This window comes from Natrix helvetica, assembly GCF_964273705.1.
Source record: "Natrix helvetica genome assembly, chromosome: 3".
Lineage (NCBI taxonomy): Eukaryota > Metazoa > Chordata > Lepidosauria > Squamata > Natricidae > Natrix > Natrix helvetica.
This window is the reverse complement of record NC_138549.1, coordinates 132,056,652-132,073,308: the sequence shown is the minus strand read 5'-3', so window position 1 is coordinate 132,073,308 and position 16,657 is coordinate 132,056,652. Positions and strand designations below refer to the sequence as shown.

The 16,657-nt window shown below is 37.0% G+C and overlaps 1 protein-coding gene across 2 annotated transcripts in view; it reads left to right on the top strand.

The window, feature by feature from the left end:
- Positions 1-16,657, top strand: part of PLXNA2 (plexin A2) — a 477,739-nt gene that overhangs the window by 434,543 nt on the left and 26,539 nt on the right. For both annotated transcript variants that reach the window (XM_081948333.1, XM_081948334.1), the window contains exons 23-26: positions 5,813-5,879; positions 6,405-6,551; positions 7,247-7,406; positions 8,406-8,509. In XM_081948333.1, the coding sequence (XP_081804459.1) occupies positions 5,813-5,879; positions 6,405-6,551; positions 7,247-7,406; positions 8,406-8,509 (478 nt within the window). The remainder of the gene's footprint in view (positions 1-5,812; positions 5,880-6,404; positions 6,552-7,246; positions 7,407-8,405; positions 8,510-16,657) is intronic.

The window sequence follows — 16,657 nt, the reverse complement described above, 5'->3', positions numbered from 1 at the left end:
AGGTTTATGGCTGGTGAGGCACTGACACAGTGGTGGGTTTCAAATATTTTTAAACTTGTGGACTTCAACTCCCAGAATTCCACAGCCAGGCATGCTCAGTGCCGATTTAAAAAGACAGCATTTGTTTTTCTCCTTTGCGAAATAAGTTTCCTTTTTTCATTTTCTTTTTCTTCTCCCTTCCCCTCCTTCGTCCCTCTCTCCCTTCCTCCCCCTCTCTCAAACACACACACACACACACACACAGAAGTTGGATTGGACTAAATTTAGTTAAGCAGTAACATCTTGTTTATCATTTTGTAAAAGTTATGAGACTTGGGGGGAATACCATTTCCTGCACGATGTAGCTGTCAAAATTTGTACCCATATCCATTACCCCTATCCTTAAAATTTTATAAAACCAATAAAACTTTCAAAAAAAGAAGAAGTTGGATTGGACTATCTCTCCTATCCCCTTCCCTCTCTCACTCACTCTCAAACAAACACACACAAAAGTTGGATTGGATATTTTTTCCAGTGGCTTGAAAGCAGCTCCTCTGCCACCCCCACCCCCCATTCCCCTGCTGCCTTCCCCAAACACCTCCACCATTGCAAATGCAGCCTGCTGTCTAGGTGGGAAATGCCTGGAACGCAATAAAGCCCACCCACTAACCTCCTGCTGGCAGGCTGGAGTGAGAGGAGAGGCAGAGAAGCTGGAGGGGAGCCGATCCGAGCCTTCCAAAAGAAAGAGGCTGGGGGAAAGTATGTGTGCTACAGCATGGCTCTTTGCCTGGCTTCCATGGATGACTCTGCTTAACTGTTAAAAAAAAGCCTCTAAAAAGCGCCCTCTACTATGAGGCAGGAGAACTGTGTGCCTCAGCTACGTCAGGAATTTTTAGGCTTTTAACCCTTGCTTAACGCTGCTCGAGTGATCATAAAACGTCTAAAGTTAGACTAGAGAAGGCATGCAGTTCTCCTGCCTCATAGTAGAGGGCGCCTTTTAGAGGCTTTTTTTTAACAGTTAAGCAGAGTCATCCACGGTGAGGCAGCAACTAGCTCAGCTTTTTCCTTTTACATTTTTTTTCTTTTCATGATGAGAGTGGTGAGGCTGTGCCTCACTTGCCTCACCTGACTGCACATCACTGGTTTTTAGTGACTGCGTATGCACAGTTCACTGTAAATTGTTCTGCGTATGCGCAAACAACAATTTACATTGTACAGAGCACATGGGGGTTGCACATGGATTGCAAACCAGTAGTAAAACTGGCAGCAACCCACCCCTGCCCATCACCATTCTATTTCTCTGTTTAGGTAAGGAAATATCTCTGAAGGGATGACCCAATGGTCCCAGGTTGTTCTAGTGGAATTTAAAACTAAAATGGACTGATTCAGTATGAAAATTAAATGACAGACTGCTGCAAAAACTATTTTTGAAATTTCTAGGGAGATGAAAGTGATTGTCAAAGAGCAGAAATGAAACAGATGTTGTTTATGTTAGTAATGGTTATAACTGATCTGTATGGAATGATCAATGTTTAACAGTAAATCTGGTTACAGTAAATCTATATTATTTACTGTCGTGTTATTTCATGACAGTGTGTTAATATTTCACCTATAGGACGGTTTTCCTCAACATGGCAATCCTACAGCTAGCACCAGAATTCCCAGCCAGGTGACCAAAACTGAGTGAGAATTGTAAAATAATAGATGGCTTAGTCCTTGTATTAGTTTTTCTGGTTCTAACTTGAATGACAAACAAAGCAGCTAGTACATTTTAAATATGAGACATTTATTTAATATATTTCTGCTTCAGAGGACACTAAAATGTTATTTGCATGTATCTATTTTTGATGTGAAAGATGACAAAAATAGTTCACATTGCAATAGTTTTAGCATTTGTTTTGTGGCTATAATTTGCTGGTAATATTAGTAATGCTGTCTGCATACATGATATTCCTGCATTAGTAGACAATCGTGATAAATAAGAAACTGTCCTATAATCTTACAGTGTTTCAATAATAAATTAACTAAAATTAACTCAGTAAAAATATTCTGATACATAGTGATGTTCTTTAGTTCAGTTACTTTAAGTTGACCCTTTCTCCTATTATAGTTCCTCCTTTTTTCTATACAAAATGTATACCAAACTAGAACTAGATAACTACTCATCAAGTAACAAATATTTACATGGAACTACCTGGCTAATATAATACTGATTGGTGTAAATGGCTGTATACACACAGAGGTAGAATGGTTTTCTGAAGGACTGATGAACATTTAATCTGCTAAAAGGGTTCTGACTGAATCAAATTATGGCTTATTATAATTCCGAATCCTGTATCTTCATGTATTATCCATTCAAAATAAGGGATAAATGTTACAGGGCAATCCAGTTACATGGTGATGGCTGAGGACATTTCGATACGATTAGGGACAAATATGCAATAGAATAAAATCTATGAATGTACCAATGAAGAAGGAATAGTGACTATTATGAATTAATCTGAAGCAAGCTTTTGATTGGTAGAGATATTTTTATCTAATTTACACAGCTGCCCATTCATTAAAAGTGATTCTGAGTAGCAAACAACAAGCTGAAACAATAAAATCATTTGTCAGTTCATTATAAAAAATATTTTAAAATTGCAAAAAAAAAAACCACCAAACAAGAAATAATAGAGGGTGCTAATAAAAAAAGAGAGAGACTTCACAAGTTCATCCATCTCCTGCCAGCTTTGCTGGCATCCTAACTTATTCTGTACTTGAGCTCTACTTTTTTTCTCTGATATCTCATTTAAAATCTTCCTCTTTGTAAAAGAAAGCTGTGATAGCTTTTAAAGAAGAATTTGACAACCTGCAAAGCTACCATTAAGAATCAACATTAAGGTCCTTTATATTTAAATTAGAGATAATATTAGATGCAGCATGGGGAACTAGTCCTGGGTGTGGCTCTTGAAAAAAGCTGCAATTTCCCCAGCTATTGTCACTCTGTTGTCCCTGATTGTTACCAGCTCAAATTCCAGTGATTTACTGAGACACAGGGTATAATTTCCATCAAGTGTGAGGAGTTATAGCTCCACCAAACATCCCCTTGGAGGGGCTGCTGATTGGCTGTCAGCTGGGCATTGTTACATTCAGTTGTGAGCAATCTGCATTGATTTTTTTCCTGCAAATGTGAGATGGGTGAGGCAGCATAAAGGACAAACACGTTGAAATTATCTTTACTACCCCATTGATAAAGAAAATCAAAGAGGAGAACTCTCCAAGCACTTTAAACTATGCAATTACCTTCCTTTTTATAGTTTTTCTTTCCTTTTTTCTTTCTTCTGCAGATCACATGACAATCACATTTTCTGAAATACCTGAAAGCAGGAAAGAGACATGGGCTAATAATTACCATTATATATTTTCTCATGCTTACTTTAAGGAATCCACAGAGGCATTTTAACATTAAAGCATTGTGAGGTGTCAAGACTGTAACCTCCGCTAAAAACCATTATGTAAGAGAATTTGACAGCTGACTCAGATTAGAATTCAGGAGTAGTACCTGGAATAGGTACTAATTGACTGATAAACAAACATATACTGGATGAATCTGATTTCCATGTTAGGTTTTGGGAAAAACTGGGAGTTCTTTTTTAACACAAATCAGACTGACACGTCATGAGAGTGTAGCAATCTCTTGCTGCTAAGTAATTTATTATTGTATTTGTTAATGTTTTACAGTTTGTTTTAATTTTGTATAGTACCTTGAATCACATATAAAAGGCAACATGGAGATATAAGAGGTTCCAAGGCCAAATAATACTTGTCATGCAATTTTTCTATTTCTAAATTTTGGCATGAGAATGTGAAACATGCCGTGCTGTTGCCATAACAGGCATCACAGAATCCATTGTCCCATGTCAGCTAAAAGTAGTTGTAATTAAATCTGCAGTGCTTCCTCAGTTACTGAAACATGGAATGGAGAAAACAAATTGTTCCACTGAAAGTGCACATGCAGAAGATTGTTACCACTAACTTGCCTCTCTGGCTTGAGTAGAAATTGTAGAGCAATTTCATTAGTGTTTGTACGAATCTTGTCTGTGGCATGAACAAAGGACTTCAAATTATTAATGCAGATGGGCTATTTTCCAGGTTTATGCTGCTGTTTTGGAAGCTACTCTCAGCTGTCTGTATGCATACACATATTTTCCAGACAGCTGCACAAGAAAGGAAGGAGATGCCTCTGCTTCTACAATTCACAGAGTTGCTTCATTTCTCCACTCATGATTTGTAAAGCACTTCTTTTCAAAGGATTTGCATGAGCACAATTCTACACTTTTTACTTCAAGGAAACCCCACTTTGTTTAATAATATCATGGGCTAATAGCCTTACACCTGACTTATTCTTAGCCATTCTTAATTCTCAATGTTCACTTCTGTACATTCACTTACTGTACTCCAACCACTTTTCAGATGTTATATAAAAGTTGCATTATACATAAGCTCCCCATGAAAGACCAGCCAGAGGTTTATAGGCATTATGATATACATTTATTGACTCACTTACTCAAGACAGGATTTCTGATCATAACATTGATTGGCTGCTTTAAAATAGTGTCACAAATTAGACTATTCAGGTGCACCGGAGCGTACAAGGATCACTTATACATTGGCTTCCTTATCTGTTTCAATAGAAATCCATATGAATTTTCAAGTTTGAATTTGGTGTCTGGATATTAAAACTATTCTTAACCTGGAATTCTTCTGTATCATCATCACCCCAGGGATCTCATAATGCAAAAATGTGGTTATTTGGAAACAAAAAAAAAATTCAGTAGTAAAATGGAACAGGTTTAAATATTCTGACACTGTTGTGTGTAGCTTGATGCATATGTGACCGTAAAATATTTTTTTTATGATAGCTCATTTATTTTTGCTGTCATATTAGAGTATGTGGAGTATATTTATGCTTATATGAATACTTTGTGTCTGAGCTGGGGAAGCACCAGAGGCTTTGTGTTAGTTAACCTTTGGCTGTTTCCTTTCTTGTTTGTTTCATTAAAAAGTTTGATTAAAAGGAGAAATTCTGAAACTGAAAAGAAGATGCATTCTCATTTGAAATCTTATTTTATATTATATTAGTCTCCAGTGAACCCATTGTAGATGTATATATTAGAAGGAAAGATACTTGGCAGTCAAATATTATTAGTCAAAGTACAGGTAACTATTGTAAGTCTTTGACTTACAATAATTCATTTAGTGATTGTTCAAAAAAATAGAATCTATCCTAACTGTCACTGAAAAGAAACCCGCAACAGCAGTGACTTATGATAGTTTTTCACACTTACAACCATTACAGCATGGTCACATGACCAAAATTCAGATGCTTGGCAACTGACTCATATTTATCACAGTTGCAGTGTCTTGGGGTCATGTGATCACTTTTTCCAATCTACCAACAAGTAAAGTCAATGGAGAACCCAGATTCACTTAATAACCATGTTATTAATTTAACTGCAGTGATTCACTTAACAACCGTGGCAAGAAAAGTCATAAAATGGGGCAAAATTCTTTTAAATGTCTTGTTTAACAACAGAAATGTTGGACTCAACTGTGGTTGTAAGTCAAGGACTGCATGTATTATAAGCTTTCAAAAGTAAAAAGAACAATTCTGGGAGCGCAAAAATGGCAAGAAGTTACGTTAATTCTATCAGAACCCATACAATAACATTCATCTTTTCATAACCCTCTCCCAAAATGAGCAGTGAACAGGTTACTGAGCAGAGAACAACTACATGTCATTTCAGTTATAGATACTTTATATACACAACAATTTCTAATTTCTTCTCAGGACAGAGTCTGTAGCTGAGAAGATGCTGACTAACTGGTTTGCTTTCTTACTCCACAAATTCCTAAAGGTAAGGAGCTTTACCCTTGATTCCATTTTCTTTGTTCCATAGTTTTTGTGTTTTTTGTGTTTTGTTGATCATATTTAATATTTGAAGGGGATACAAATCCAATCCAGAGTCTGGAAATATTATGTAAAAAAAAATACATAGTTCATTTTTAAAGCTGCCTTTTAGTTGGCTTACGATTAATACTAATTAATACACAGTGTATTTGTCTTGCTGTTCCTCAAGCGCTTGCTCACTGAACTGAACAATAAGATAGGCTTAGTTACATAAGACTATCTAAATAAATGAGTAATAGAATAAATGATAAGATTTTTTAAAAATCCATCCTTCCTTTCTCTTCCCTCTTTTTTTGGTAAATGCTACCAAAATTAGCATATTATTTTTAAACCATATTGTATTTGGACCAACCAAAAAGTGAATTGTGACTTGATAAATAAACTAAAGTATAACAATGTTGACGTTTAGCTTTTCTTGAATAAATTATTTCTTTATTGATGTGTAAATTATCTTTTCTTCCTTACCAACCAGGAATGTGCTGGAGAACCACTCTTCATGTTGTACTGTGCCATCAAGCAACAGATGGAGAAAGGCCCAATTGATGCTATTACAGGGGAAGCACGTTATTCCCTCAGTGAGGACAAGCTGATCAGGCAGCAGATCGAGTACAAAACACTAGTGAGTGGGTGTCTTCTCTAAACAGCTTATGATAGTATCACCTGTTGATCATCATGTGAAATATAGCAAGGGTTGATTTCCTGATGTGTATTAAGCCAAGAATCTACATGATGCCTCCAATATTCTCTGATAGTGGAGCTTTCTCATGAAGAAATATACATGGCAATTTAAAACATCAAAACAGAGAGAACAAGTGAGGAAGGGAATGTTTTACTGAGGATATTCATAAATAAAACCAAGCCTTTACACTTTAAGGCCCCTTAATTTCAATAGTGAAACCCAACATTCCTAATTGTCAAGGGGTTTTCATAATTTTATTTGCTGTTTCTATGTATAATTGAAAAGATGAAATTAACTTCCCAAAGCATTGTGTATTACACTTTATATAAGCAAATGTTATCCTTATTTGGGAAAATATACAGGCAACTCAATGGCAGTCTATTTTTGTGTATATATTTTGCAAATTCAATGAAGTTTATTCCTTCTGTTTCCACATCGTCTTTTTTTAATGTGATATAAGCAATTATTTTCCCAATTTAAGTAACACTAACGTAACACTCTAGATTTTCTTGTTGGAGCTATATACAGTAAAATATTTCCAGCTTATTTCTAATCATTACTATGATTAAATGGTGATGGTTTTTCCCTAACTTTTCCAAGTTTAGTTTCCCATTTTAATTATTTTGCTTTTATAGATCTTGAACTGTGTGAATCCTGATAATGAAAATAGTCCTGAGATTCCCGTGAAGGTGCTTAACTGTGATACTATCACACAAGTCAAGGAGAAGATTCTTGATGCAGTATATAAAAATGTTCCATATTCCCAAAGGCCTCGAGCTGTTGACATGGACTTGGGTAGGAATCTCTTGGTTTTGTGATAGCAGAGAGTAATATATGAGTTTGGGTTCTGTCTGTGAAGGGGTCATAATATTTAAGGAACTCATAGAAAATCATAAGAAATTGCCTGCATATAGAACTATGAATTTGGTTACAGTATATTTACTTATACAGTGTATTTATTTATATTTTATATGTAGGAAAAGTAGTCTATAAATGACAAGAAGTGTAGGTGACCTTATTGGGGTAAGATTGTTGAAGGATGGTCCAATGTAGATATACATACTATTTACTGTGAAGATGGTCTTCATTTTTTCTTCCTTCACTATTCACAAAATATATCAATTTTGGATTGATTCAGATTTAAGCTACATAAGAGGATAATTGCATAGGGTACAGCCAATCCTTATATTATTCTAAATTAAACATATAAGGTCTTAGTGTGGATTGGAAGCAATTGGAAAGAGCTAATCCCCAGCTTTGTCATCTGATCCATCTCATTTTATATATATACAAAAATAAGCCTAGATAAAGAAGGATTTTTACTTGGGAAAAAAGAATAAATTGTAAAGTGTATTTATTTTGTAATTGAAAAGTTCAGAGGTAAAGGTTTTCCCTCTCATGCCCATAATACATGATTTTGATTGTGTGTTTAATGTACAGTATAACAAGAGTAGAGTTAGCTGTAAGCAATGTAATTAATGTATATACATTTGACTACTCTGATGCTGCTTAGTTCTCTAAGATCTCTCAGAAGGTTTTTAGTATAGATGGGAGAATACAACAGATTGTCTGCAATGAGCTCTGAAATATTGGGGTCAGCCTCCTCAATCCCATCTGTTGAAACCAGCAAACATCAACTGAATTTGTGAAGGAGTTAACAGCTGTTGAATGTCATTTCTTATTTATTTTATTTTGTTTCTTTATGAAAGATAAGCATTTTGAGATTCCCATTCCCACAATAAGATTTCTAGGCATCTGATTTGATTTGCGAGTCTGTTGTTACTCTTTCTTTAGAATGGCGCCAAGGCCGAATAGCACGTGTGGTACTTCAGGATGAAGACATCACAACCAAGATTGAGGGTGACTGGAAGCGGTTAAACACGTTGATTCATTATCAGGTAGGCAAATAAAGCCTAGCATGCAGACCACAGAAATCAGTTGAGTGGACCAAGGGGGAGGGGGAATACCTGAAACCTAATTTCTCAGCATCTTTTCTAATAAGACAGCCAGTGAGAGGCATATTTAGATTATAAATCTGAATGGTTCAGCATGTTCACATATTAAAAAGGGAAACCGTCCTGATGCACATCTCACCGAAACAAGCAGACCTGTAAATTGAGTAAATTAAAAATGCCAGCTGTGTTCCTAAGACAGACAGTATATGCAGATGAGCTAAAAAGGCAATGAGCGTGTAACACAATACTGATGTTTTATACCATATTTGCATTCCGCTTCTCTGATTTCAATACCAGTATCCTGTCAGTGGACCTTCAGAGACCCTGGCTTTCAGCTCAGAGAACTTCTTTGATGGGCATGTGGAAGAATTTGTTCCGTATATGTTCCGTATATGTTCCGTATACACAGTTGTTCAGATTTTTTTTCTCAGAACTGGACACCAGCCTAGTTGCAGATATGATAGAGAGGCATGGAAGGAATCTTGCCCATTAATCTAGGACTGGATTGAGCTTGCTGGCCTAAGGAAGTAGCTAAAGTCCTTAGGATGTGATATCAGCCACCTGCTGAGGGTTCAGTACTCTTCTATTCAGCATCTATATGACTCCATTATTGCAATGGCCTAATCAGTATATTTACCAGGTCACCAGTATGCCTTTTAAAAAAATATTTCCATGTCCATGGCAAAATTAAGCAATAGTGCCTTACCCAGTCCCTGGAGGCTATGAGGTTCTAGTTGGAAAATCTCAGGTTTTAGCAGAACCCTGGCAAGACTGAGTGGCTTTGAGTTTGGATGTATTATACAATACCATACAATAGCAGAGTTGGAAGGGACCTTGGAGGTCTTCTAGTCCAACCCCCTGCCTAGGCAGGAAACCCTATACCATTTCAGACAAATGACTATCCAACATCTTCTTAAAGACTTCCAGTGTTGGGGCATTCACAACTTCTGGAGGCAAGCTGTTCCATTGATTAATTGTTCTAACTGTCAGGAAGTTTCTCCTCAGTTCTAACTTAAAATAAACCTACTCGTGCTTTATTCCAGACCTTCATGTAAGTGACTCACGACATACATGCAACTTCCCCATTTTTGCAGCCCTCAGAGCTTGCCAAGTTCAGTCAAAATGCTAATTACCAGCAGTGCGGTTTTTATATAAACTTCACTAGACTTAGTGCTCAGTTGTACCATTAAGAAAATTCCCATTTGCTCTCACATCCCATAAAAATCTCCCCTTTCACTTGTCAAAAGTGTTTATCTGCCACTTGTTATTTTTAAAATATCAAAACAGATCATTTTTTTTCTCCTGAAATGGTATATAAGATATAATTTAAGAGCTTATACTAAACAGATAATTAGGACCATGTAGTCTGTATAAGAGGCTTTCACATATTGATTCATTTTCTTGTTCTCATTTTAAAAAGTCCCTAAAATATCCACATTCATTACCGTTTAGCATTCCTCAAGATACAGAATTTTGTATGAAATGTATCAGTACCAGTATATATTGTAATACAATAATACAATAGTAGAGTTGGAAGGGACCTTGGAGGTCTTCTAGTCCAACCCCCTGCCTAGGCAGGAAACCCTATACCGTTTCAGACAAATAGCTATCCAACATCTTCTTAAAGACTTCCAGTGTTGGGGCATTCACAACTTCTGGAGGCAAGCTGTTCCACTGATTAATTGTTCTCACTGTCAGGAAATTTCTCCTCAGTTCTAAGTTGCTTCTCTCCTTGATTAGTTTCCACCCATTGCTTCTTGTTCTACCCTCAGGTGCCTTGGAAAATAGTTTGACTCCCTCTTCTTTGTGGCAACCCCTGAGATATTGAAACACTGCTATCATGTCTCCCCTAGGCCTTCTTTCTATTAAACTAGACATACCCAGTTCCTGCAACCGTTCTTCATATGTTTTAGTCTCCAGTCCCCAAATCATCTTTGTTGCTCTTCTCTACACTCTTTCTAGAGTCTCCACATCTTTTCTACATTGTGGTGACCAAAACTGAACGCAGTATTCCAAGTGTGGTCTTACCAAGGCATTATAAAATGGTATTAACACTTCACGTGATCTTGATTCTATCCCTCTGTTTATGCAGCCTAGAACTGTGTTGGCCTTTTTGGCAGCTGCTGCACACTGCTGGCTCATATTTAAATGATTGTCCACTAGGACTCCAAGATCCGTTTCACAGTTACTACTGTTGAGCAAGGTACCACCTATACTGTACCTGTGCATTTCGTTTCTGTTGCCTAAATGTAGAACCTTACTCTTTTCACCATTGAATTCCATTTTATTAGATAGTGCCCAATGTTCAAGTTTGTCAAGATCCTTCTGTATCTTTAGCCTATCTTCTGGAGTGTTGGCTATTCCTGCCAGCTTGATGTCATCTGCAAATTCGATGAGTTCCCCATCTATTCCCTCATCCAAATCATTGAGGAAGATGTTGAAGAGTACTGGGCCTAAAACAGAGCCTTGGGGTACTTCATTGCAGACTTCCCTCCATGTAGATGCCGTTCCATTGAGGACTACACATTGAGTGCAGTTGGTTACAAACCCATCTGGTGGTGATGCTGTCTAACCCACATTCTTCTACTTTATCTAGTAGTAGGTTATGGTCTACCTTATCAAATGCCTTACTGAAGTCCAAGTAAACTATATTGATGACATTCCTCTGGTCCACTAATTTTGTCACATTATCAAAGAATGCAAAAAGATTAGTCTGGCATGATCTGTTTTTGACAAACCCATGTTGGCTTTTGGCTATTATGTCAGGTTGATAGGTCTGTAGTTTCCTAGATCTGTTTTTCCCCCTTTTTTGAAGATGGGAACCACATCAGCTCTTTTCCAGTACCCTGGTAGTTCCCCTGTGCTCCAGGATCTCTGAAAGATATAATTCAGTGGTTCTGAGATCTTATCTGCCAGGTAGACAGGTGCTCACTTACCATTTTCTTCCCTATTTCAGCTTGTGTTCCTAATCTGATTTTTGTGGTCCTGTTTTTGATAGATTGGACTGTTTTATCCCTTTGGGTAAAGACAGATGCAAAACATGTGTTAAATAGTTCTGCTTTCTCCCTGTTGCTTGTCACCTTCCTGCCACTTTCTTCCAGCAATGGACCAATTGTTTCCTTAACTTTTTTCTTGTTTTTAACATGTTGGAAGAAGCTTCTTTTGTTATTTTTTACCTTTGTGGCAAGCCTTTCTTCATTGTGAGCCTTAGCTTTCCTCACTTCATCTTTACATGCTCGGGCTATTTGCTGATATTCTGCCTTAGTTATGAACCCCCCCCCCCTTTCCACTTTTTATACTTATCTTTTTTGTCTTTCAATTTGTCAGAGAGTTCTTTATGCAGCCATGCTGGTTTCCTTTAGGAACTGTTATTTTTCTTTTTCATTGGTATTGTGCTAGAATGGGCTTTTGTAATTTCATTTTTCAAAATTTCCCAAGCTTCTTTAGTTGTTTTCCCCTTAAGATTCTCATCCATGGAATTTTTCCTAAGCTCTCTTTAAGTTTATTGAAATTAGCTCTCTTAAAGTCCAAGACTCTAGTTTCACTTTGTTCTACTACTTGTGTTTGCATAATGTTGAATTCCAATATTGCGTGGTCACTTGCCCCAGGGTTCCTGTGGCTTTAACACCTTCTATCATTTCCTCTCTGTTAGTGAGAATTAAGTCCAATAAGGCTGATCCCCTTGTTCCCTTCTCTACTTTTTAGGAAACAAAGTTGTCTGCTAGGTTTGTTAGGAACCTGTTGGATCTTCCACTTGGTGCAGAATTTGTTTCCCAGTTGATGCCAGGGTAGTTAAAATCCCCCACTATTATTGTGGTGTCCTTCCTTTGTTAGCTGACTAGCAAAAAGTTCATCTACTTCCTCTGCTTGGTTGGATGGCCTATAGTATAGTCCTATGGCAATGTCATTTACCCCACAATATTTAATATTGACCCAAATGCATTCAAGATAGTTCTCATCATTCTTGTGCTCTATTTCTGTAGAGAGGTAATTATTTCTTACTTATAGTGCAACTCCACTTCCTCTTTTATTTTGTCTATTTCTTTTAAATAATTTAAATCATTCTAGCTGTATGTTCCATTTGTCGGTTTCATCCCACCAAGTTTCTGTAATGGCAACAATATAGTATCTGCCCTCTTTTACTTGAATTTCTAATTCGTCCTGTTTGTTCCTCATACTCTGTGCATTGGTGTATAGACATTTGAGTCCATTTTGATTGACCCTGTGTTACTGTCTACATTACCTGTGTTATGCCTGACTGCCCCTATTTTCTTGCCACTTGTATGATTCATGCACATGGTATGGTACTCACTATTAAGTGCTTGGTTTTGCTTGACAGTGGGAATGATAATCTTACCCACACAAACATTTGTGTTACATGCACTGATAACCCTATGAATTTTAGATTGCTGGGGACAGAAATGTTCTGTTTCAGTTAATTCTCTGTTCCCGCTGTTCAGTTTAAATGTTTATCCAGAAAATCTGTGAATTTAATGCCAAGTAACTCAGACCCTTTCTTGGATGGGTGCAAACCATCTCTTTTGTACAGTTTTTCATTGGGCCAGCTGCAGGCATCATGACTAATAAAACCAAAGCCTTCCCTTTTACACCACTCCTTTAGCCACACATTAAACTCTGCTACACACTGGCCCGCCCCTTTTTCTTCCTTATATACTGGTAAAACCTCTGAAAAGATAAGCCTACAACCTATACTACTAAGTTCATACCCCAAGCTCTGGAAATCATTCTTCACAGAAAGTACATCTTTTGGGGACAGATTATTTGTGCCAAGATGTATAATAGAATCAGCATCACAGTCCTTACTTGCATTCTTGACTATCTTAAGAATACGCCTCTTGTCTCTGCTGGCAGTAGCACCTGGCAGACACCTGACCTCTTTTAAAACCTCCATATTCTTTCCTAAATTTACATCCCTTATGATTGAATCACCAACCAGAAGGTGACTTCTCTTTTTGCATACCTTGCTCTTCTTGTGCGACTGATGTGTGATACCTGGTTCCCCATTTCACCTTTCCGAAGTAAGTTCTTCATTTTGGACCATGATCCCCTGCTTATTTGAGTCATCATTATCACAACTACCTTGACCTGTCTCTTTAGTGTCCCCATTAGTGTCAGCAAGGGCACTATATCTGTTATGCTGGGTCACAGCAAAAGCTTTGTGTTTATGGTTCACAGCTCTCACTCTGCCAGATCCCACGGTTGTCCAGACTGCTCTTCTCCTGCAGGATCTTTGCGGTAGGGGGTGGGGACTGATAGCCTGGCATCTCCATAGAGTGGAATGGCCGAATTGGACACCTAATTTCTGCTTGGAGAGCACAGATTAGAGATTCTAGATAGATAATCTGTCTATGTAGACTAGTAATTTGTTTACAAAGGGGACAGTATCCAAATTTGAAAAGAGTACTGTGAAAGACAGGTGCAAGACAGCTATTACATTGAACTAAACCGGTCATTTTGAAATAAATAAAATCACAATTTCAAGTGCACTAATCCAGAATGTATTATTACTATTTTGGTTTATGGACATATGATTCGTGTGCAGTTAGGTGCGTGGGCCACTACCTACTCCTCTTTGTCTCTCTGCTTCCCCCCTTCCAACCAGCAGCTCCAACCTATTAGTTCTAGGACTATGCTACATTTGGTACTGGGTAGAGCTTCACTGCCCCAAATGGACTCCATGTGCAATCTGGGAGTCCTCCTATATTCACAACCCATCATGGCTGCTGCAGTAATGTCTAGAAGGGCTCTTGAACAGCTTTGGGTAGTGTACCAGTTGGGCTTGTGGCTATGTCAGGGGCTCTGATCGCAGCCAGGCATGTTCAAGTCATCTCCCACATGGATCTTCATGGCATGGAGCTGGATTATCTGAGGAACCTCTCCTTAATTAGATCTACCTGTCCTATCATATCTGGCAGAGAAGTTATATTGCAGGACTCATTTGCTAGGGAACTACACTTGACAAGCATTCCTTGCCATAGTGACAGTTTTATGGACTATTCTTTTCCCTGAGGTGGATAGTTCCATAAGAAAAAGCAACAGTCAAAATAAACATCTCAGACTATTAAGCATGTGCATGTGCAAATGATTTTCTACAAAGCCACCTAAAAATATGCTTTTAGGAAGGGGTGCTAGTTTTATATGACACTATCTCCATATTGTGAAAATTTGTGACTTTCACCTTTCATTTTGGATATAGTCCAATATGCAATATAGCATACACATTTTTACTTTCTGATTAAACAAGCAATAACTATGCCTCAAAAGGTGTTAGTGATGATATGTTGCCAATTCTCAGTATCAATGTCAGCCAGTCCTATCTGCTTGCTCAGGTCTGGAGTACATCTGTAGTCATCATGATGAACAATATTCCAAAGAGTAGATATGGCCCCTACTACAAATGCTAATTATGTTATTTTTATGAGTAAGCCTTTTATTCATATTCACTTAGTCTCCTATTTATTAACTCTTTTAAGGATAAAAATGAATGGGAGATTGATTGTTGCTCAACCACATTAAGAACTCAATATAAGGAGGATATGTGATTTTTGTCAAGTCTGGTTGTATAGGAGATAATACCCAGAAAATTATTAGTTCTGCTTGAATCTAAATACTATGTATCCGTTGATTCTTCTGGACATTTTACAGTGTCCTCAAAGTGGAACAATTTAGTTACAATTCAGTGCTTAATGAAATATTAGTTAATCTCATAACTGTGCATCGGCTCCAGGTCAAGTTGTGTATGTTTTCAATTTAGCTCTTATTCAACGAAGATATAAGAAAAAACATTCTCATGGATGAAAGAAAATACATCTCAATTGCCAGATAAATTAATTGAATTTGAACATCTGAACTGTTATTTGGTCACCTTTAACCTATAGCACAACCCTCCTTGACCTTTAGATGATCCAACATTAATGAATCCTAATAAAATTATCAAAGAATAAAATTGTCTTCTTGACCCTCCTTCTGAAATCGTTTGCTTTTGATTACAAACACAATGATTGTAGGTTAGTGTACAGAGTAAGAAAGATGACCTTGATACAGATACACTGGATCTGTTGACTGGACAAAAGGAGCCTAAACATTATTTTTAAGCCCCTAGCATCTGTATATAGTTTGGAAATACTGTATCTCAAGCAGATGCTTCCCTAAGTCACTCATCATAAGATGGCAAAATCAGGTTTTTAAGGTTCTGAAATATATTCTGTTGTTATAGCCAGTCGTATTAAAGTAGTTTCAGCCTCCCTCTGGTGTTGATATCTTAGTCTAGTCTACTTAATGGGCCTGGAAATTAAGCATGAATACATTTTTTAAAAACTGAGATAGAGACTTCTATATGTAGACTTCCTCTGCTTTGGCCTTTGCACAGATTCTGAATATAGTCTTTCTTTCTGTTGACATCTCTGCTCAATACATGGACATGGGGAAAGAAGGCACAATTCTCTTCTATAAAGAACCTTGTCTTTATCTACGTAGGAACAAAAATATAATTTTTAAAAAAAATCTAAAGCCATTGTGAAGTTAAATTTGTCCCAACTACAATATTCCTATTCATTCCCCAAACTATTTTATTCTACTTGTCCTAGTGCTCTGGACTTCTAAAATCCCTATTCATCGCTTGGCATTCACCTACCTACTAAAAGTTGCATTTTCAAGGTCAGCAAGTAAGTTGTCAACACACCTCTTTAAATAGAAACACATATTATCCATGTCTACAAAGAAGTTAAGTAATAGTCATGCTGATTTTAAATAAATAATATGAAAAGCCAGACAAGGGCATGACATTCAATTATACATTTTAAAATCAACATTCCCAATCTGTTTCATTGAATAGAGTGAATTCTTCTTATGCATTTTCAACTTACCATAAATACAAGGAAGCAAATCACTCTATTGTTATAAAAAGCACTTATGAAAATCTAGTGCAATCTTTAACCATCTTTGCTAACAGTATATCCAACCAAGTTAAATAAGATTTAACCTCCGCTTAAGATTTAAGCATCTTTCCTATTTCTTTCTTTCTTAGCTATTTTTGTGCAAGGATATGTGAGGGCCCAGAAATTCTTGATG